Below are 23953 nucleotides of genomic sequence, written 5' to 3' on the forward strand. Positions count from 1 at the left end.
TGCGATCTGCCTCAGAGCAGGCGGCGGTGTAGTGAGGTGTTTTGTTTTCATTGTAGATGAGATGCTGGCGCGACTGTAAGATGTTGCTAACTTGGAATGCAGTACATTCAGCGTCAGGTGTTGGCATTGGTGGTACAGCGTGTGTGTGTGTGTTCATTAACGACCGACCGATCGAGGGTCTCCAGGTTACCGCAATAGAAGTGGCCTGGCGGAAGTCCATTCTTCAGTTTCGTTTTTGTTTTCTTCTCATGTCTGTGATGTTTGGATTGTTACTAACCATCTAAGTGTTGGTCTGTACGGAACGTAAGTATCAACCCAATTGTTTAGTGCGATGTAGTGAAATTCACTATATTGCCGTTCTGCTTTGATTAAGGGCGCCATTGTCGGCACTTTTTTATTTGTTTGTTTTTTAAATGGAAGTTGTAAGATGGACTGATTTGTAACATTAGATTGGAAGATCATACATAGTTTGGTTGTGAGTTGGGAAAGCCAGCAATTTAAATTCAGTATGTAAATCAGTTGTTACGTTTACTTCGTCGTCGCCTTCCCACCACTAGGAAAAGCTCTATGTAACACTATTGTCCGATACTTTCCAGATGTTTGAAGACATTGTCATAGTCCGCGCCCAACACCTATGTATAACATGTTATATGTCCTTAATGTTCTGTAGAAACTGAAATTTGTTGAATCTGAGTATGCCTGGTTAGGTGTAAGAGAGGGCCTGAAGGCCCTAATCTTGTCAGGTAAAATAAATGCATAAATAAATAAATATAGTATATGTTGGGATCCCCATACTTCGTCACTTAAAAATACGCTTGAGTGTATGACGTAGTCCTCATAGTGCTGACGGGTAGTTCGTTTATTGATAGCGTAACTAGACAAAGCTGACGGTTGTAGCTTAACTAGGCAAAGCTGACGGGTTGCGTCGTATTTTTCTCTACTTGTATTTATTCACCTCTATAGTGCACTGGACTTAGAGAACCATAATTTGGACCCCGATATTTGTAACCTGGCAATCTTCCGTTCATTTCTCACCTTTGGTACAATATACTGTGGAAGAACACTTCGCTTGGTCATAAAACTGTTTCTTACCATGCAGCCTATTTTATATTACTGCTCCTTAGACAACATTGTTTTGTGCACTTCTCCCATTAACATTTTCCCTAATTTAATTAGTTTTGGTGTATTTTAATTTACAATGATTGTATGGTGTGGCTCAGTGTGTAACTGCCAGACTACAACTCCCAAAGCCACTCGGTTCTAGAGTTTTTTTGACACTTGCCGCTTTTTCCACCTCTGCGATTATTTTTTCATATCAGAAATGCTAATTGGCATCGAGGTCAATTTTCAATACTGGCTGGGTAAGACGGAAGACGGCAAGGGCATACCATCTCCAGTAGGATATTGCCTAATAAAGAACACCAGTACTCAACCTGTCCTTCGGTTTGAGGCCAGGTTTGCATACATGACTGCATAATAGGAGCTCTAGCGGTTTGTCATGTATCCCATACAACGATGACAACAACAAAAAACAACAGCAACAACAACATTATCTTTCCACATCACAGGCGTCTGTAACTAAACAAGCCGATTGCTTTTATGTCCTAGTCTACACCACTGCCGTCTCTAGTAAGCTAATTAAAAAAGAAACTGAATGGAATTTGCGTAAGACAGCTTTTACGGAAACTTCAAGCATTGATCTTTCAAGTGCGAAGGTGTCTTTTCCAAAAGCGTAAGCAGGAGTAAGTTTCTTTCTGTTTAATGTATACTGAATTGTTCCTTCTAATTACTCCAAATGTTAGCTGGCTTCTTGTTTTACTTGTCACCAAACTTATCTTTTCCAATCAGACCGGAAGAAACCCATTCGGCTGCAAGACTACTCTTCCGGGTCCATGAGCGCCCACTAAGTTCCCAGTCTGACTGGTATGGATGGGAGGAGGTGCTGGGAAAACAGAAATTGACTCATGTCCGGAAGACTTGTGAAACACGTCTGATGAAACACCAAGTAGCTACAGTTTTTTGTTATGATTTCGACAGAAGACGACGACAGACTTCATCTGCTTTTATATTTTTTCCTTGTCATTTAACAAGGTATTTTACGTGACAATGTTTTGCTTTGTATGACTTGCATATTTTAGACCCATTTAGAACCACCATCCTCTTTTACGAAAAGTAACACTGGATTCGCGTTCTAGAAGCTCTCTTTTTGCCTGGCCATCGTGTATTGGTGTATTCGATGCCCTTAAATATTTTTAGATCAGTATCGAGATAATAGCATTGATAATACCGCAGCCTTCGGTCAATACAAACTTGTGCTCCGCGTGTTATGTTGTGGACGGTCTTTGAATCTTAATATGCCCTTTCCTACGAAAAGAATAGAAATCACTAGCCCGAACCACAATGTTTCATTGGACATGGTCGTTCTGGGGGCGGCACACCCTTGCCATTCAGAGGAACACATTCGCTCCGGATCGCGTCTTATGGGCAGGATTCCGATGTTTCTGTTGCGTGTGAATCACGACACATGACGCCTCTTGAGCACTCGCGTTTAATTAAGCGTTGGCCCTTCGGATATCTGGAGGCTACCATGTAATTGGTTTACGGATTCTAACGCTCTGTCGGCGGGCATTGTTAATTTGCCCTCAAAAATGAATATTACGTGATGACATTGCTGTTCATAAAAGGTGGAACCATGTCAGGTCGCTGGTACGCACGAGAGCTAAAACTTTATATTATTACAAATTTGTAGAAACATTCGTAGCTACATGTTTATGTATTGCCAGTTATTTTCTGTCTCGGAATAGCCGCACCTGATTAGCCGAGCGGTCTGAGGCGCTGCGGTCATGGACAGTGCGGCTGGTCCCGGCGGAGGTTCGAGTCCTCCCTCGGGCATGGGTGTGTGTGTTTGCCCTTAGGATAATTTAGATTAAGTAGTGTGTAAGCTTAGGGACTGATGACCTTAGCAGTTAAGTCCCATCAGATTTCACACACATTTGAACATTTGTCTCTGTCTCGGAGTATTCGGCAGACATTTGTTTAACGATTTTCTAGACGTTTTGCTAGCACGGGTCAATCTTCATTGGGGGTGGCATATACGGACTATTTTTATAAAAAAAAAAGGTGGAGGGCTTTGGATGGTTGTGCTTCTTCGGAATTCACATGTCTCAGTTCAGATCGTTATTTTTTACGTGAAAATGAAAGTTGTATCCAAGCCAAGCTGCACTGTAGAAAGAAAGTGCTAACGGTAACACGAAGTCCCCCTAGCGTCAGTGAATAGTTGTTTTCATTACATATAAGGAATGACGCCACGGAAAACTATGCATTTAACGAATAGAAAAAAAACCTAGTCTTTTCTTTTGGTGCTGTAATCATCTGAACCACCACTTCTTGCGACTGATGTCCTTGGCAGTCTGTCTGGCAGGTTGATGGGATTTGCATTACGGACGCGTGTATTTTCAGTCTTTCAGTGCAGGTACTTCTTCCAGTAGTTAACCACAACCGTAGTTGGTGACGCTGAGATTCCACTACCCTAAATCGGGCTGTAACGGGCGATGAAACTTTATAAGCTCCACAAGAGTTCATAAAAAATAGGCCACGCTATCCAAAATAACGGATACGAATGTTGTTGCGATTGCTGTTGTTAACAGTGCCCGTCCGCATCTTGATTGTCGCTCGTGAGGTAATACCACTTCGGGCGAGAAGTTTTGGCTTTTCCATCGTGCTCTGTACATTCCATACAAAGTCATTCCACTTTTCTCCTAAGATTAGAGAATTCTTGGATGGAAATATATTTACAGGCAGCGAGGAGGTTGGATGTGCAATACTGTTTTCAACGATGGAAAAAAAAGAAAAAGAACCAGTTACAGACCCTTTGAAAATGATACTGGTGGTGATTATGTGAAAAACTTCCAAAATATGTGTATCCTAAATATGCATGAAGAATGCACCAAAATACAGTGTTTAAGAAGTATCTTCTATTCTTCATGCACATTAACGTCCGTTTAACTCTTCTGTTCACATAGGGCGGGGAGCGTCAAGATCGCCTATCGTTATTGTGAAAGAGTTGTATAACTGTAGCGCAGAACGAGAAAACAATGTCAACGATCGAATAGATGTTTGCCCATTTTTCGTTCCCCAAAGCATAGGGCTAGTCGCTGAACTAAAATTGCACTGACAGATTCGCAACTAGTGAATGGAGGTCAGCAATTAGTTTGTATCGGATAGACATGTATATTTTGAGTTACTTGTGCTGTGTAATCTGAGCAAACGTGTCTAGTGGCTTCGTCTTCAAAAGTGCATTGATCTCAGTTATTTCTGTGCTGGCAAACACACCTTGTCATTTGTAAAGCACAGAGAGAGGCGGCGTAGTGGTAATACACCGGAGTCGTGAGGAAGGGGGTTCAAATCATCAACCGGACACCCTGTCTGTGGTTTTCCTAAATAAACCGAGACGGTTCCTTTGAAAACAATGCGACTGATTTCCTTTCGTATCTGTCGCCGATCCGAGTGTGTGCTCACCGTGTCTCGTAGTCTTCGGAACGTTAAACCCCGAACTTCCCTCCCTCCCTTCTTTTTCGATTTTTAAAGCAGATAAGATGCTAACGTTCCAGTAAGTTATTGTTTTGTTCACAAAGAATATTTTTGTTCCAAAAACTTCAGGTGTTCCGAATCGATATACGAGTATTTCAGTGATTCATTCCATAAATGAGCCTTAGAACAGCTGTAGTGATTTGTAAGCATTAATGAGACGACCACCAGCTGCGTTTATAGCGCTTACAGCGGAATAATTATCCCCCTTATAGCGCTAGTCGTGGGTTAATTCGTGCAGATATTTCGACAGAGTTCTTGGGTCTTTTTATTAATGCTTTCCGTGGATCCTGCAGGTGCCTTCTAAAAGACAACTTTTACTGCTGTCCTAGGGAAATTACGACGGGAATGCCGCAAATCGTCTAATGTAATATGTAAAATATGTACAGTTGTATATGTAATTCGTCATATAGGTGTGACATGTATTCTGTCGTCAAAGACCAGAAAATATTTCACTATGTAAAATGTAGAATTTTCAAAACGGGCATTGTAAAACTTCTCACACGACCACGATGTCATTGGGTTACAGAAACATCAAATATGAATGAAATCCTCTGCTGGGAGAATATGTATACACTGTACGTGCTTCACGTGCCCGTCTTTAGCTCTCTAGTTCTGTTCGTTACTGTGCAGCATTTCGCAAAGATGCCTTCCCTCGTTAACACTATTAGCGACGTAGTGTCAGTACTCTGCATTCTCGGGAACGGCAAAAGATTGTTGGTGTAGCGTTACTCCTAGGCGTCAAGCTGATAAGCAAGTGCTGCACATGTTCCAACACTCTGACGTTAAGTCTTAAGCGACCTACATGGTGGAATTTATGATAAACATTCAGTGATTCGTCAATAGTTAGACTCTGGGGAAAATACACTGACGGAAAAAATCGCAACACCAAAAGATAGTTAATGTAGCGTAGAGTAATGAATTTTCGTGATTACTTTCGTCTAGGTAACCCAATTAAATGATTAACATTGCAAGATCACAGGTTAAGGTAAGTGCGAGATAAAGCTTTGCAAATGTGAAATGCTGGAACATTAATAATCAGTGTAACCACCAGAATGTTGGGTGGAAGTATCCAGATGTGCATGCATTGTGTTGTACAGGTGCTGGTTGTCATTTTATGGAATGGATTTCTTTGCCTGTTGCAATCAGATGGGTTAATGCTGTTTCTGGATGGCACTTGTGGTGTCCCATACATTTTCAATTGGAGGCAGATCTGGTGATCGAGCAGGCCAAGGCAAAATGTCGACACTCCATTGAGCATGTTGGGCTGCAACAGTGGTATGTTGGTGAGCGAAAAACCCTCTGGAATGCTGGCCATGAATGGCAGCCCAACAGACCGAATCACCAGAGTGACGTACAGATTTGTGCTCAGGCTGGATGGGATAACACGAGAGTGCTGCTGTTGTCATATGAAATCTGACCCTAGACCATAGCTCCAGTTGTAGGTACGATGTTCTAGCACCCAGGCAGGTTGTTTGCTGGCCCTCAACTGACTTCTTTATAACCAACACACAGCCATCACTGGCACAGACACAGAATCAGTTTTTGTCAGAAAATACAACAGACACCCACCCTGCCCTCCAAAGACCTCTCATGTGACGCCACCAAAGTCGCAAACAGGGGTGGTTTGAGGTCAATGGATTGCACATTCCAGGGCATCTGGCTTGGAGCTGTCCTTGAAGTAAACGATTTGTAATAGTTTATTATGTCACTGGTGCCAACTGCTTCTCAAATTGCTGCTGCAGATGCAGTATTATGTGCCAGAGCTATACGCTGAAGATATGGTCTTTCTTCTCGGTAATGCCATGTGGCCATCTGGGCCCCGGTCTTCTTGCAACTGTACATTCTCTTGACAACCGCTGCCAGAAATCATTTACAGTGGCAGTATCGCAGAAGGAACATCCAGCCGCTCATAACCCAATTACATGAACTTGTTCAAACTCTGAGGTTTTGATAATGGCACCTTTGTTGCCTTAAAACATTCTTGACTAAGATCAACTCACTATGTCCATTCTCAAAGGTAACTAATGCTCATAACCATTGCAGCCTTTGTTGAATTAAACCTGATTTGCATCCTCATAGTAGCGCAACTACCTAATTTTGTTGTGTTAAAAACCCCATGCCTTAAATTACTGTAATAGAAGTAAAACTGATGTTAAGCCAAAGGCTGGAGTGAAGGCAGTTCTGTTCCCCTGGCTTTCGCTGCCCTTTGAATTTAGTACCCAGCCAATTACTGATGTTTAGTTTAGCTTTTTTTTGTTTGCGTATTGCACTGATTCTAATAGTAACCCCCTGCCATGATGTTAAATGAGTCAGTTTTGCAATTGTAGTACAATTTCTCAGTGAAAAATTTGACAACATAGAGGCCATATTTACAAATCTGTCTTAAGGTGCTTTTTTTTAGTGATTTGTGCTTAACTATGCTCAATATCTCTATCAAAAAACGCCACAGCACACATTGAGAAATTATTTGGCGTAGTTGATATCAAGTAGATATGATTTCAGTTTGTCTCGAGTACATAGTGTGCTTGATGGTGTTCACTGGTACCTCTGACGAAAAGAAATCGAGATAAGTAGAATTCGAGACATGGTACAATAGAACTTTTGTCTCTGGTTCAAGGGATGTACAACAGATGTTGTATTCACACATAAAATACTCAGAAAAGCAGTAAAACAATGTGTCAAAGTCTAAATGCCAAAAGAAAAATCCTTGAAGGTCACAATACCTCTTATGTTAGAAATCTAGCACTACATACATACACTCTGCTTTTATATATATAATTATTGATTTCAAACTATGATTATTAACAGTAAATTTCATAAATGTTCTGCGTGACTGTTGGCATTTTGCCCAACTGTGTAAGCAGCTATATACAAGAGACTCAATAATGGGTATATTATCCTCATTACACACTTCTCAACAATAAAGACTGTTTTCCTCAATGAAAAATTACCTTAGATAAGATGTTATAAGCAGTTAGGGAATGAGAATAGCATAAGTAACTCAATTTTTCTTTAGTACAAAAGTTGCAGAACTTACGCATTTAAGATCTGTAATTTGTGACTTCCAGTTCAGATTCTTATCAAAATAAACACCCAGTAGCTTATAAGATTCTGTTTTGTTTAATGGTTTACCCTCATGCATTATTTATCATGACTCGGCCAGGCCTTGTGCAGTTCAGAATTGCGCATTTTGTGTTTTATTAAAGTTCATCGGCAGTCCATTAGCAGAGATTATTAATTTTAAAGTGTTTATTCATTAGGCTTCATTATAATACTTGTTTCATCATGAAATAGAACTACTGGCTAAATTGCACATACAGTGTTCAGGTTTTGTACTGATGTTGGCAGTTTCTTGATGTTGGTCTTAGCCAGTCAGTTGACAGTATACACGATTGAAAATCATAGGATCTAATGATTTGGCAGAAGATGTGAATTGATTACATTTGTTTTTGATGTGGAGAATGGAAAGACAACTAGATGGGCTAACAGACTGATCTTTAGCATAGGCTGGTGTCTAGGTTAGGTTGCAAAATTGACAGTTTGCATGAGAGTTAATGATGTGATTAAATTCTAATCTAATAGAATGAAATACAAAGTAACTTTATTTATGAAACATAGGAACGAGTGTTTTGATAGGCTACCAACAACCTACTCATGATTTGTTGTATTCAGTTCCCATTTTTCATCACAAGAATTGTACCAAAACTGGCATGCAATGCAACAGCTGCAGACACTATAAGTGCACTGCTACTGAACTATTTGTGGTTCTAAGATATTTTATGGTAGATTAGTAAAGAATTAGAACTAGTACTCTCCAGGGATAATCAGCGAATGACAAAAGTTGAAGGTTTGGGGATTTAACTCTATTTGCTCACAGTATTTTCTTTTCTGCTTATTGTTTCTGGCAATTTTTTAAAATAAAAATACTACATCTGGCTCAGTTCCACTGTGGTTCTTTGCAGGGCCTGACCACGGAGCACGCTCATTTATTTTTCGATACACAAGTTACAGAAAATACCAATTGGCAATTTCAAATCTGATTGGTCAAAAGGATTTGATTGTGGAGTTAACCCTGTTCTACTGAAGTTTAAATTTTATGGTATTGCAGAACATGCCAGTACCTGGTTTTTGTCCTGTCTAACTAATAGGATGCAGTGTATCACATTAAGAAACCAAAAGAAATTGCACAATGAAACAGCATCTTCAGATGCTGTAGTAGTATCAGTGTGTCTTAGCAAAAATCATCTCCTTCTGTTTAATGTGTGTTTCCTAAATATATATTTTTGTTGCAGCTGGACCTTTTCTCTCGGCCAAAGAAAGGTGGACGTGGCAATGGCAGCCACATCCCCCGGCCACATTCAGAGTCGGACTTCAATGAGATCGAGGAACAACACGCACAGTCTATTGAGGAGCTTGACGAAGAGACCCTCAACAAAAGATTTGAGGAAATGCTGGTAAGTAATTTATTATTACATTGCTGTACAAATAGAACATATTTACAAAAGAAGGAAATTATTAACCAAAATGCGAGGTATGCTTCTGTACACATGGATTTTCAGATATTACTAATTGCTTCTTTTCTCATAATATAGTTAGTTACGTAATTGTATAGAGTGTAGAGCAGAATCTTTTGAATGATGACGACAACAACAAAAGAAAGAAAATGGAATCTGGGAAATAAATTTCAAACCTAGTCACGCATCTAAGTAATGCTTTATTACTTCGTGTTTTCTGTATTTTAACACACATGACATGAATGGGGCTTTTCTACCATATGGCCAGGGGGTGGGATAACTGTAAGTATAGTTTAACTGGGTTGAGCTGCTGCGAGTTTAATGTTGTCATGAGTATTATTTATTCTGAAAATAAAGCACAGCATGCAACTTTGCACTGTTATGGGGCCATGATTGACCACTTACCTCTCATTATGCTGGCCTTCCCTAACATATACCGGTTAGTAGGAAGTGGTCAGTGATCACTAATTGGGGTCCATTGACCAAGCAGAGCAATATCCAAAAGTAAACCACCAGTGCTCAGCAAAGTGTATGCTACAGCTACAGCCAACTAACCACATTTATATACTTTGAAAGGAGCCACAAATGTGTATTCTGTCACAAATGAGATTGGTCACATTTGTGAAGCATCCAGCCTTCAGTTCTTCGGAAATTATCTTGTTCCGTGACTGTAAAATGTGGTTATGATAGTTCATTACCATATGCTGAGATGCCTCACAGGCAGAACAATAGGAACTCTCTCTTTTAATTTGTTTGTTTGTTTGGGCAGGAGGACAGTTTCCAGACTTGAGAAGAAAATCTGCTTTAATCCACCTACTTAAATCTGGGAAGGATTATCCATATGTGATCAGTTGTTAGTGTTGCTTTGTTTGTGGAAGACTGTGGAGGAAGTGATCAACAGCCACATTGTCTATATATATCTATAATTCTGAACAGTTCCTTAGTCACTTCCATGGTGGCTTCAGGAAGTATCAGTCCAGTATTACCAACATTTCAATCTTCTGCTCATCCTCATCACTCAAAATAATGACACATCAGTGGAAACATAAATTATGAACCAGAAGTTGTGGACAGGGAAAAGAGGTTTTAAGTTTTTTGTACGTGCCTTTTTATCCATTTATTCATGTATATGAAGTCATTGGAACTGAGAATTAAGAGCTCTGCAAAGTTTAAGAGATGTACCAGTATTTCTGGACCAAATTTGTGATGTAAATAAGTGTGATTGTCATGTATCAGGGACTTAAAGACAAGGTCTCCAAAAGGACTTTCTGTTTAAAAAGAAAAAAAGTATTTGCTGCCTGTTCTGGTTTTACTGAAATTAAGTGATTTTTGTCTTTGGATGGATGCCCTAAAACTATTACAGCAAATGTGCACATGATAGAGAGTGGGGAAGTGTATGCAGAACTTTCCTCTCATGCTTCGACAGCTGTCTGTTGTTCTGCTGGTATGTAAGAATCCAGGGAATTAGTAAGCTGATGTAGCAATCAATAAAGTTCGGAAGGAATGCAGTGTGGTAAAACTGGTTATTTCCTAATGGCAATAATCTCATTGTCAAAGAAAGTTGTCATTAGTAACTAACAAAAAAAGCTGCAGTTAGTCACATTTGGTCTCTCCACTGGGACAGAGCTATTTGATTTTTACCGAATTGGACACTGTTTACATAAATGTGCTTTTGTACTTTGGTTGGAGTATCCTTGTGACATAGGAATAATTGTAAATTATATTTTAACATAATACACTTATTATTTTAACAAGAGAGCAGCTGTTGATTTATGAATACAAGGTGAAATATTTTACATTCGGATTGCACTTTTTTATGGAAACTTCTTTCAGATCGGTGTTCTCCATTGTGTGCATACTACTACTGAAATGTAGTTTTGTGAACTTTATAAGATATTGGTACTCAAAATCAGTGTACATAATTAGCTGAATTCATTTTAAAATCCCACTCAATTTATTTTCTCAATTTCTGCCAGTTAGTATTCAACAAATGCCATGCCTGTTTTGTACAAAGCATTCTTGTAGTTAATGATCTGAATAAAAAATACTTTAATCTTTATTCTTATAGCTATGTGTGTCAGATATTTCATATACACTTAACTGCCGCTCGCGTATTACATTACTGTGCACTATCTCAGTGATAGTGATGAAACAGCTGAATTTTACAATGAAAAAGCTAAAGTCATCTACAACATGCATAAAAAGTTAGTTGAAATTAGTACAACTCATGTAAATGTGAATGTCGCATACCTATGTGGATCTACTGTCATTTCAAGGAGAATTAACTGTATTGTGATCTTCAGTCAGAAGACTGATTTGATGTGGCTCTCCATGCTACTCTATTCTGTACAGTGCTCTTCATCTCTGAATAACTACTGCAACCTACAGCCTTCTGAATCTGCTTACTGTATCCATCTCTTGATCTCCTCTGTGATTTTTAACCTCCATATTTTCTTCCAGTGCTAAACTGATGAGTCTTACATGTCTCAGATTGTGTCCTATCAACCGATCCTGTCTTCTCTCAGCTTATACCACAAATTTCTTTTTCACCCATTTCATTTCAGTACCTCCTCAAAACTTCTCTTTTTCAGAAATGTTTTTCTTCCCATTGCCAGTCTTCATCTTATATCTTCTCTACTTAGTCCATCATCAGTTATTTTGCCGCCCAATAGCAAAACTCCCTCTACTACTTTCGGTGTGTCATTTCCTAATCTAATTTCCTCAGCATCACCTGATTTAATTCCATTATCCTTGTTTTGTTTTTGTTGATGTTCATCTTAACGTTCTCCTTTCAAGACTTAGTTCATTCCATTCAGCTGCTCTTCCAAGTCCTTTCCTGTCTCTGACAGAAATACAATGTGATCGGCAAACCTCAGAGTTTCTATTTCTTCTCCCTGAACACTAATTGCTACTCCAAATTTGTCTTTGGCTTCCTTTAACGCTTGCTCAGTATACAGACTGAATAACATCAGGGATAAGTCTCAACCCTGTCTCACTCCCTTCTCTACCACTGCTTCTCTTTCATGCTACTACACTCAACTAACTACCATCTGTACAACTTGTAATTAGCCTTTTGCTCACTGTATTTGACCCCTGATAGCTCAGAATTTCAAAGAGAGTATTCCAGTCAACGCTGTCAAAAGCTTTCTTCCAAGTCTACAGATGCCATAAATGTAGATCTGCCTTTCCTTAACCTATCCTCTAAGAGAAGTTATATGGTCAGTATTGCCTCACCTGTTCATACATTTCTCTGGAATCCAAACTGATATTCCCCGAGACTGGCTCCTTCCAGTGTTTCCATTCTTCTTCTGTAAAGAATTTGTGTTATTATTTTGTAACCATGACTTAGTAATCTGATAGTTAGGTAATACTCACATCGGTCAGCATCTCCTTTCTTTGGAAATGGAATTATTGTGTTCTTCTTGAATTCTCATGGTACATGACCTGTCTCATAACATTTTGCACACCATATGGAAGAGTTTTGTCATGGCTGGGTCTGTCAAGGGCATTAGTAGTTCTGACAGAATGCCATCTACTCCAGGGGCCTTGTTTCCACTGAGGTCTTACAGTGCTCTGTCACGTTCTTCTTGTAGTACCATATCTCCCATCTCATCTTTATCTACATCCTCTCCCATTTCTATAAAATTGCCTTAAAGTACATCTCCCTTGTATAGACTCTCTGTACACTCCTTCCACCTTTCCATCAGAGATCTTGATATTCTTAAAGTTGCTTTTCTTTTCTCCAAAGGCCTCTTTAATTTTCCTGTAGGCAGTATCTGTCTTTCCCTTGGTGATATATGTTTCTAAATTCTTACAGTTGTCCTTTAGCCATTCCTGCTGAGACACTTTGCACTTCCTGCCAGTCTCATTTTTTAGAAGTTTGTTTTCCGTTTTTCCTACTTCCCTTACTGCATTTTTAAATTTTTTCCATTCATAAATTAAATTAAACATATTCTTTGTTATCAAAGGATTTCTGGTAGTCTTTGCCTTTTTACCCATTTGATCATCTGCTGCTTTCACTATTTCATCTCTCAAACCTACTCATTCATCTTCTACTGTATTCCTTTCCCCTGTTCTTATCAATTGTTGCCTAATACTCCCTCTCAAACTCTCAACAACCTCTGGTTCTTTGAACTTATCCAGATCTCGTATCCTTAATTTCCACCTTTTTCAATTCCCTCAGTTTTAACATACAGTTCATAACCAACAAGTTGTGGCCAGAGTCCACATCTGCCCCTGGACATTTCTTACAGCTTAAAATCTGGTTCCGCAATCTCTGTCATACCATCATATAATCAATATGAAACCTTCCGGTGTCTCCAGATCTCTTCCTCATCTACAACCTTCTTTCCTGATTCCTAAACCTAGTGTTAACAAGGATTAAATTATGCTCTGTAGAGAAATGTACCAGACATCATTCTCTTTCAATCATTTCCACCAGTTCACATTCAACTACTATTTTTCATTGTGTTCCTTTTCCTATTATTGAATTCAGCCCACCTATCAGTATTAAATTTTCATATTCCTTAACTGTTTGAATAATTAATTATAATTAACTATAAACAATTATTTTATTTGTAAATGTTATGCAGACAGGTTTCAATAATTATATGGTGTTGGCTTTTAAATAGGGCAGTGAGAATTTAAGCAACATTGGACACATGCACCAAATTACTTAAATAATCTCCCATTATCAACAGAAATGTCATTGATTTGGTAGTAACATTAGCTGCCGGCCGGAGTGGCCGAGCGATTCTAGGTGCTACAGTCTGGAACCGCGCGACCGCTATGGTCGTAGGTTCGAATCCTGCCTCGGGCATGGATGTGTGTGATGTGCTTAGGTTAGTTAGGTTTAAGTAGTTCTAAGTTCTAGGGGACTGATGACCTCAGAAGTTAAGTCCCATAGTGCTCAGAGCCATTTGAACTATTTTTTGACATCAGCACAAATCACAAGTGACATAACTTGTTTCATAATTTTCATGCAGCACAATCTTGTGATTGCACATTTTAGTGCCAAATTAGTGTTCAACGCGATCTAGACAATGATAGCATTGTCACTAATTTGTTTTCTTATTTTTATTTTTTGCCAGTTTGTAACAGATTCATGCAATTAAATTGTAATTTCTGTTGCAGAATGATATGAACCTAACTGACGAAAAGAAAGAACCCCTCCGGAACCAACCGACTGTCAAAAAGAAGAAAATGCTCATCATGCACTCTAAAGGCTTAAATCAGGTATTTCTCCAAATGCCACATATATGTGTCTCCTAATATCAAATCAATACAACCACATAATGATATTCTGCATATTCTGTGACCATTGTAATACATGCGATAGATTCTACCTATAGCTTTTCAAAAGTTTCCTCATCACAATGTTCATTTAACAAATGAAACCTCAGTGTAATGGCACCAGTGCTCCCAAACATCACCTTGAATTTATTGCATGTATGCTGCAAAAGTGTGGATTGTCAGAACAGCTACCACACAAATTTTTCATAGTTTTTAAGATTGGGGGGGGGGGGGGGGGAGGATTACAGGAAGTCAATTCTTACATGATTGGTTAATTTGATATTTGAAGAGTCATCATAGTGGTGGGACAAGAAGTTCTCAAGTTCATTGTTTTGGCTTTCTCGCTAATATTTCATAGCAAACTTGGGCACAGATACTGTAGTATGTCAACCTTTATAGGAATTCTGCAATATAATAAGAATGCTGTTGCACATTGCCAATATAGTCTGTCTGCAAACTGAAGAGCAAGCAGGCAGGTCCCTACCTCACTACACTGCAAGGAAAACCTACAGGCTGTTTCTTGAGTTGTACTGATTCTTCCATAGTCTGCCTTTTGCATCTGTAGTGAAAAAGAGTGTAAAATATCCAGTGTTTATTTTCCCATTAATGTGTTAATACTATATGGAAAGCAGAAATAATGTAACACATGTAAAAAACATACACCAACAGAATCTACGTATATCTCCACACTCTGCACTACAGTGCATGACAGGAAACTACTGTTAGCCATCCTGTACAGCAGTTGTTGCATTCTCCTGAGAAAGCAGTTGTAGCACTCCTCTGAGATAGGCCACATCTGCCATCCCAAGTGCTGCTTGCTCTTCAGTTGACAGACAGATTGCGACAAACACATTGCCACCATCTTTCTTCTAAGAACTGTGGAATCTTCACTTTTGTATATAACTATTAGATGGTTCACTTATGTTTCATTTCCAGGTCTTACTGGAAGTATCTAACTCTTGTCACCATTGATGTCTTGCATTGGTCTTTAGTTCCCTTGATAGCCAGGTTCTGCCGTTTGTCAACCACTTTAAAATATTGTTTCCTACTGTAACATGGAGCACTTATGGAAACGATTTTTGTACAGTGAATGTGTTTTGGCTGATGCAGTTGTGCTAGCTACATGCCAATCTGAGCACTGCATCACCACCACCTAATGTGTCTGCCTGTGCTAAGTAGACTGTGTTTGGGCTTCTGCCTGGGTTGGTGTTACACCAGCAGCCTGCCTCGCCCCGTACTGAATGTTCTGGAGTGCTTTCTGTGATCTTTCCATCTGTTCCTCTAAGATTTGCCACTACTGAGACAAATGTTGTAGGTGTGAAAATTAATTTTTAATTTTGTGGCTACTCTGCATATTCAGTTTTTGCAACTCTACAGAGATATAAAGATGGCTTTTCCTACAATAGTCTGTGATCTGATTTTGGAAACCTGTACCAAAAGTTGTGCTGCATTCAATATGCACCCATTGTTCAGTGTTCCTTCTTAGCTACAAATCCATAATACTGCTACATTGCATATATTCTTCACTCTGCTCAATAAACAAATTCAGATTTAGTTAACTGAATATTTTTTAATCGAAGACCATTGGTTACTTTCAGTTGACATGCAAATTCATTGCTTGTGAGAGATGATAGTTACCAGTGATATTACTTTTGTAAATGTTGCTACTAAGTCACCACCTTTTACTGAATTGTGGAACTCAGTTTCTGTTGTTGTTTCTGTATAAATTATGAAATGTAAGAACCAGTCAGTTCGACAGTCACAAATCACAATTATTTTTATTCCAGAACCATGTCTGTTTTGATGAAACAAATTGTTTCAATTATAAATGTCCTTTGAGTTACAACAGACCTAATGCAGAGTTTCTGGAGTTTATTAAATGCACAGTGGAATGCCTGCCAACGGGGTTGGGTGATGGTTGAAGTGATCACTGCAGCTTGTAGATGTCTACTAATACTATTATTACTGGCCCCTGTTTTGTTCACAACCGAGGTAGATTCTTCCTACACATCAGTCAGGGGCCTGAAGACAGCGTAGTAAAACGCTGAAACTGGTTGCCAAGCTTGGAAGTTTGATTGCTGAAAGGTGTTTAATTTGACACCCTCTATCGAACAGCTGAGTCCCACAACCGTCTCTAAAAAGCTGGACATACGGAGATATACCTGCTGGCATAGATAACTTAGGACTGTTGCTTTCAGGATCTGTGGCAGAGTTGGCAGACTTACTGCAGCCACAACCGCGCTTGCGTGCGAGGGTGTGCGTGGGTGTGGGTGTGTTTTAGCGGCAGTTTCCTTGTTAGTAACTTGAACTCTACTGTTCGTAGAGTATTCCTTCATTTTGCTGGTGAACTCAATCTTGGATTCCTTGAGCCATATCCTGGGCTTGTTGTGGGTAACTTCTGCAAGGGATGTTAGAAAGGATCTGGTTTCATTAGCTAAATGTTAGTCATCTCTGGTAGTTATTAAGTCTTGTATGATAAGAAGTTCTGCAACATCTTTTTCTATTTGTTTGACCTACAGGGATCTAGTGGTTTTATCTTCATTCATTACTTTGAAGGTCTAATAGGTCAGACCTTGGGGACCCAATGTGTACAGGTGGCCATAGGAATCTAGTTGCCATATTCTGATGATGGCATCTGTGAGGTTTTATTGGTGTTAGTGGGTTTCACAATTAGGTTTGTACCATCATCTGCTATCTGGTAGGATCTTTTGCAGGCTTTTTTATTTCTTATAATTTGAGAATTCTTATTGAGGTCTTCTTGGTTAGGGATAGTATCTGTTTGATATAACAGATGTTTAGAGGTGTACTTTATTTATTTATTTATTTTTTTGCAATATTTTGTTTGATTATCCTTTCTTTGAGAGCGACCATTTCACTGAGATTGTCTGAAACCCATTCTCCAAGGTTCTATTGCTATGCTTGGTAGAGCTGACTCTTATTGTTCTAGGGGTGTCTTTAATATTAAATGATTTCAGTCTTTCGAATGTTGATCAATATACCTGTTTTCTCTTCTGTTAAATGCAGTGGTTGGATTTGGATAGAAGCTTCTTACATGTCATTTACCAGTAAAGTCAGGTCATCAGCAAAGACAGGCGTGGGAACTAGATTGTCCATCTGCTTTGCTCCTCATAGAATAAGTGATGAGAACAACACAGATGCCACTCATGATGATAAAATGTAAAGTGAAGTCAAATGCTGCAAAATGAGATTATGACAGACAGATTACACGAAACAACTTAGTGGCCAGAACTGTGAAAGCCTATTGAGATATGGGGAAGTACCGTGGTACCTGAGTAGTGACACATCGATACTTGTCACTGGCACTTGTGGGGTCAGCAAGGAGTCTGGTTTAACTTGTCAACTGCACCCAGAGACTGTGGTTAAATTCGTCAACATCACCTGGAGAGCAGCAGAGCATGTCATGTTAACTTTCCAATAGTAGTCAAAGGATTAACTCTACACTGAACAAAAAAAAAAAAAAAAAATATTTTGATCAAGGGAGGTACAGAGACATTTAAATTCAGCCTCGATTTCATAACTGTTGTAACTTGAGAAGCAAAAACTTTATAATTCCAGCTTTGAATGAGCTTCAGTTGGTGGTAAATCACTGAAAACAAATAATTTTATGGTAGCACAATATCCCACTTATCAGTTGCACAAACACTAATACTTTCAAGAAGTCATGTAAACAAAACTATTCTCTACTTGAAGTCGTCACTTGACTTTCGCTACATTGCAACATAACAGTAATAAACTGTAGTAGAAATCAACAGGTTTTGTGTGCCATGCTGAGAACGTTTCACCGTGTCCTTGTAGTATGTCTACTTGAAAATCTATCTACAATGAAGACAGGATAACAAAAAACTGACAGTGTGAAGAATGAAATTTTGGCAGGCTTATAGTGCAGAATTCATTTTTATTTCAGACATATTTTTTGCATAAATTTTGAGCTTGTGAATGTAGATTAAAAATAATGCAATACTGCTTGCTTCTTCAGTACTGCAGGCTGTTTCTACCTCCCATATAATATGTTGGTGGCTAAGTAATCAGCAGCTTGAGGTATTCTTGCAAACACATGAAATGGTGCAGATGAAGTTTGGAGAAGAGGCATGAACTAATTTAGTTCCTGAATTAACCTAATCTTCATAAAATCTTTAGAATAGGTAAATGATAACACGGAAGGTTCTCTAATAATTTGTTTTGTTTCATTCAGTACTTTCTAGTAATTACTTGAGGTGTCAATTTTCATGATGAAAGGTACTTTGCAGCTTGTATACTATAAGAATTTGTGTTATTATTGGTATTAGTATTACTTTCATTATAAAAGAATACAGAGTGTTATGTGAGGAAATGTTCCTATACCAGAACTGAATCCAGTGAAAGAAACTTTGAGAGCACTAGTTTCAAAAATTTTAATTTTTACCAGTTATAAATTGTTTGGAAACTCCAAATGTTTTACAGTAGCAGATGCTGATTTTTTTGTTTTGTTTCTTTTTTGCCAGGAAACCCGCAGCAGGTTTGACAAGCCAGCAGATTATATTGCGTACCTGTATTCTCCAGATCTCAGTGTCAACAAGAAGTACAACTGTATAGAATCTTTACGTATTGCTCTCACCAATAATCCTCTTAGTTGGGTACAAGAGTTTGGAAATGAAGGCCTCACACTCTTGCTGCAAAACTTGAATGACTGTTATCGAAAGTAAGTTGCAGCCTTTAATGTTAATTGCATATCTTTTAAAAATGTTTAAATGGTTCAAGGTTTAATGTTGTATTTCTTCCTCTGTTTATGTGCAATCCCCCGATTCGGCTTCCGGTGAGTAGATCAAGAATTGTGTGTGCTGCTTTTAAATTTTTATAATTGCTTGCCTGTTTTAGAGCTACTTTCTGTCTTTAATGTTGTGTTGTTTAATATTTGTAATCTTTGTGCTGGGAGGATTATAAACTTAAGTTATCTCTTCGATGCAAAAATCTTGCTTTTTGAACCATTGCTGATAAATTTATGCAGCTTAAATTTACACGTAAGTGCATCTGAAAGTAAATGTTACTATCATTGAACAATGTGCAGGACAACTCTCCAAGCTATGAATTTTAAAGAATAGTAGGATATCTATCCCCACTGCAGAGTTTCGCATCTACATGCGTGTGTATACTCCACAGGCCACTGACAGTGCATTACGGAGGGTACTTTGCTCCAATGTTAATGACTTTTTGCACTGTTCTAGTTTTGTGTGGAGCAAGAGAGAATGACAGTCTGTATGCTTCTATACATGTCCTAATCTCTCTCATCTTATTCTCATGATTTCCACAAGAGCTGTACAATGGTGACAGTAGAATGGTCACACAGCCTTCCTCAAATACAGTTTCTGTAAATTTACCCAACAGAGCTGTATGAGAACTAAGTCATCTTTCTTCCAAAGATTCACATTTAAGTTCTATGAGCAGCTCTTTTACACTGTCCTACAGGCTGTACCAATGTGTTTTCAGATTCATTCATTGTCCTTCATTGCGCCTATTTAATAAGGATTCCAGCCGCCGAAGCAGCACTCTAGACTTTGTAAAACTGGAGTCTTGTATGCAGTTTCCTCTGTAGGCACATTGCCCTTTCCCTGAACCCTTCCAACAAATTTAGGTCTTCCATTTGTCTTCCCTAGTACTGATTTTACTTGTTTGTCCCATCTCATAACACTTTTTAATGTCATCTTTATTATACTTTCATGATTTGACATGCTCTAGATATTCACCACTCATACTACAAAGAGACTGCCTACACTATGTCTGTTCCTTCTCTCCCCTTTATCAGCATTATCTTTCTATATCAACGTTTGAAGAATGCTGGAATTCATTACATCAAGTGTAAATTGAGTCTAATTTTCTTACGATTGTTGATTGACTGTAGTCTACTCACAGATGATGCTGTTATATATATATAGTAAGCCTGTAGTGACACTGACCCTGCCCAATAAATCATTTGTGTATATTGTCAACATCGGAGGCCAACTTACCCTCCTTTGGGGCACACCTGACATTTCTTCAGTTTCCATTGAACATTCGCCATCCAGTATAACAGACTGGATTTTATTCATCGAATATTTACTGATTTGATCACATTCTCGTGAAAACTTTCTATTGATTAGTAGATGATGATGTGTATTCATCAAATACCTTTTGTAAGTGTAGGAAGGCAATATGTACCTTTTCTGTTCCTCTACACCTAGTTTTTGTAAGATGTCATTTATATGTAATCTTCAGTGATGGAATTAAACAATGGAAAATTCAGGATGGAATAATTACACTACTATGAAAAGTGAAGATGCTGAGTCATAGATAGGCACAACTGAAAGACAGCCAAAAAGGCCTTCATCAGAATCACACAACATACACACAACACACACAAACTCTCAAAAAAACACAACTCACACACACATGACCACAATCTCTGGCTGCTTACACTGAGGTTGTGTGCTTTTAGTTTTTTTTTTGTGTGTGTGTGTGTGTGTGTGTGTGTGTGTGTGTGTGTGTGTGTGTGTGTGTGTGTGTTGTTTGATTTCGATGAAGGCCTTTTTGGTGAAAGCTTTGTTTGTCTTTTCATTGTGCCTTTCTGCACTATATAGCAAGTAGTAATCCGTCCTTCTCATAATTCAGTGATGAAATTCCTAGTTGAGAAATGAAACACAAAGATTTTGACAGTGCATTAGGAAAGACGTTTCTCTGTTAGCGTTTATGATATCACAGTGTCAGTGTTCTCTTCCTGGAGAAACAAAAACTTCATGATTCCCCATAATTCCAGACAAGTAATTTGATTGTATCCCTTCTGCCTCATGCTCTATCTGAAATTAAAGATAGTTGCTAGAGTTTGAAACATATGATACTGGTACAGTTATATAACAAGTTTCTGTGTGATACCAAAATAATTTTTCAGTTCCAGCTGGGGGAACTTTTCAATCTCATTTTGTAAAAGTAGGTGAGACCCAGACACCTCGCTAGCTGTTAAAGTGATTACAAATGTTTTTCAGATGTTCATAAATCAGTGCATTAACTTATGTAATTGCTACTCGAAATGCTCCCCTTCTTGGGAAAGATTTTGTAAATATTTTTGCCCTACTCCGTATATGAACCCACTGACAATTTCACATTGTAAGTTGCCCATGTCTTTTGTAATGAACTTTCCTCGCACTTTAATACTGTGCAAGACTCTGTGTGGAATCAAGGGCTTTGCCTTTTGCAAGCAACGTTATACCTGCTGAGTCACTCAGCAAGGCCAGTGTAACCTCTAATGTACCTACAGATCTCTTCTGTGCAACAGAGAAAAAACTGCATTCTAAAATAAACCTCTGCAATTGCCACGTTATTTACTGCGGCAACCTTTCTGCCACGGTTGCTACACCACGTGAGTATACAAAGGAGTGTTGTCTGTGGCATTGATGATTAGGTAGAGAAGTAGTGATGAATCTCTGAGTCGGATTTTGTGACACACTCATATGACAAAAATTTATCTGCAAAAGTCAAAGCTAAAGATTAAAGTCCAAGTGTGCCACTTGTCTTTAATTTGTCATGAAGTTTCATATAAGCATGTGCTCCGCTGTAGAATTAAGAATCTGTTGTGGACCATGTCATGAGCTTCACATCAACATCATCTGCCCTTTCTTGTCACCTTTATCTGTAGGAACACTGTTTATATCCATGCCTGATCATTCTGACGTTCAAGGGGACCACATGTCTATATCCGTGCCTGATCATTATGACTGCAAGTGGACCATGCGACAATCAGATTTTTGTAATTTTTAATGTTAAGGTATGTGAAGTTCAGAAATAAAATGTCAATCATCCAAAGCATTTTGCTGCAACTCAAAACTTCTCGTGAAAACTGACTTTGAAGTTCTCAGAGCGACTTTTAATTCACTAAAGATAGGATGATTTTCTACAGGCTGTAGGCCCTAATGGAATTCTCCAGGGTAGTTCTAGTATCACTTTGGTCTTTTTTTCTTTTTATTTTTCTTTTTTCCCCTTCTCTCTCCCATGCAACTCGATTATGTATATCATTCAAATATAAAATTCATCAAATACATAATAATTAAATCATATATAATTCTCATTGTTTATGAACATTGCATGTAAGCTGAGGTGGGAAATGTGATACTAAGCAGAGCACCTCTTTACAGAGAGTTAATGGTACTTTTCGCCTTCATTTTTACATATTTTGTAGTGTACACATTACTATTAACTGAAGACGTTGACGACAGTTGACAAAACATAGGTCCTATGCTACTAGCCCAATGTTTACACTAGTAGAATTACCTGTACAGTGAGACACTGCTACCTGGGAACAATAGATTTTGAGGAATTCTACAGTGGTTGAAAGGGATATGGTGTCTTTTGGAAGGGATGGATGTGGCTGTAGTAGCATTGCAGCATTCATTGCCAAAGCAGCAGATAGTGTTTTTTGGTTGTTGCATGTGAAAATCTTTTAGTATGACATAAGAAAATAATATTGTAATGTCCTACAGGAACTACGACGACTTGTCTAGTCCTTCAAAGACACAAGGTGATCTTGAAAATTCATTATAGAGTGAAGTTTCAAGATTATGCTTGTGTATTATGCGCACATCCTCACAGAAAGTAATCTTGTTGAACCAGCACTATCGGCAGAAATGCTTAAAGAAGAAATGCTAGTTGTTCCATTATACTACTCCACTTTAGCCCCCCCCCCCCCAAAAAAAAAAAGTAACACATGGAGAGTTAATTATGTTTTCAGAAAAGTGCTAATTAGATATAATGTAATTGGATAGATAAAAAATCTACTCACCAAGTGTCAGTAGAACACACACATAAAAGGAGGTTATAATTGGACAAGCTTTCAGAGCCAGTGGCTCTTTCTTCAAGCAGAAGGCCAGCCGAGGTGGCCGAACGGTTCTAGCCACTACAGTCTGGAACCATGCGACCGCTATGGTCGCAGGTTCGAATCCTGCTTCGGGCATGGATGTGTGTGATGTCCTTAGGTTAGTTAGGTTTAAGTAGTTCTAAGTTCTAGGGGACTGATGACCTTAGAAGTTAAGTCCCATAGTGCCCAGAGCCGTTTGAACCATTCCAAGCAGAAGTGTTGAAGGAGAAGAAAGAGTAGTGAAGGAAAGTGACTGGAGAGGTCTAGGAAAAGGGGTAGATATCAGAAAAGTCACCCAGAACCACAGGTCAGGGGAGACTTGCCATCCTGTCTGGTAGTCTCTGCTGACCAGTGGCTCTGGGTGATTTTTCCGATATTTACCCCTTTTCCTAGACCTCTCCAATCATTTTCCTTCACCACTCTTCCTTCCCCGTAAACCCTTCTGCTTGAAGGGGCTACTGGCCCCAAAAGATTGACTGATTATAACCTTCTTTTATGTGTGTGTTCTGCCACTGTTTAGTGAGTAGATTTTTTATCCATCCAGTTACATTGTATTGTCAAAAATTGATTGTTTTCATTGGTAATTAGATATTTATTAATTAACATGTAGGTGATGAAATTTATATTATAATGATAATGATGATAATAATAACTGAACAAGGGCCCAGTGATTACTGCA

The 23953-nt window shown here is 38.6% G+C and overlaps 1 protein-coding gene across 4 annotated transcripts in view; it reads left to right on the forward strand.

The window, feature by feature from the left end:
* Positions 1–23953, forward strand: part of LOC126100168 (protein diaphanous) — a 345883-nt gene that overhangs the window by 259169 nt on the left and 62761 nt on the right. For all 4 annotated transcript variants that reach the window (XM_049910715.1, XM_049910718.1, XM_049910716.1 and 1 more), the window contains exons 2-4: positions 8883–9044; positions 14238–14339; positions 18899–19095. In XM_049910715.1, the coding sequence (XP_049766672.1) occupies positions 8883–9044; positions 14238–14339; positions 18899–19095 (461 nt within the window). The remainder of the gene's footprint in view (positions 1–8882; positions 9045–14237; positions 14340–18898; positions 19096–23953) is intronic.

Source organism: Schistocerca cancellata, chromosome 9, assembly GCF_023864275.1.
Source record: "Schistocerca cancellata isolate TAMUIC-IGC-003103 chromosome 9, iqSchCanc2.1, whole genome shotgun sequence".
Taxonomy (NCBI): Eukaryota; Metazoa; Arthropoda; class Insecta; order Orthoptera; family Acrididae; genus Schistocerca; species Schistocerca cancellata.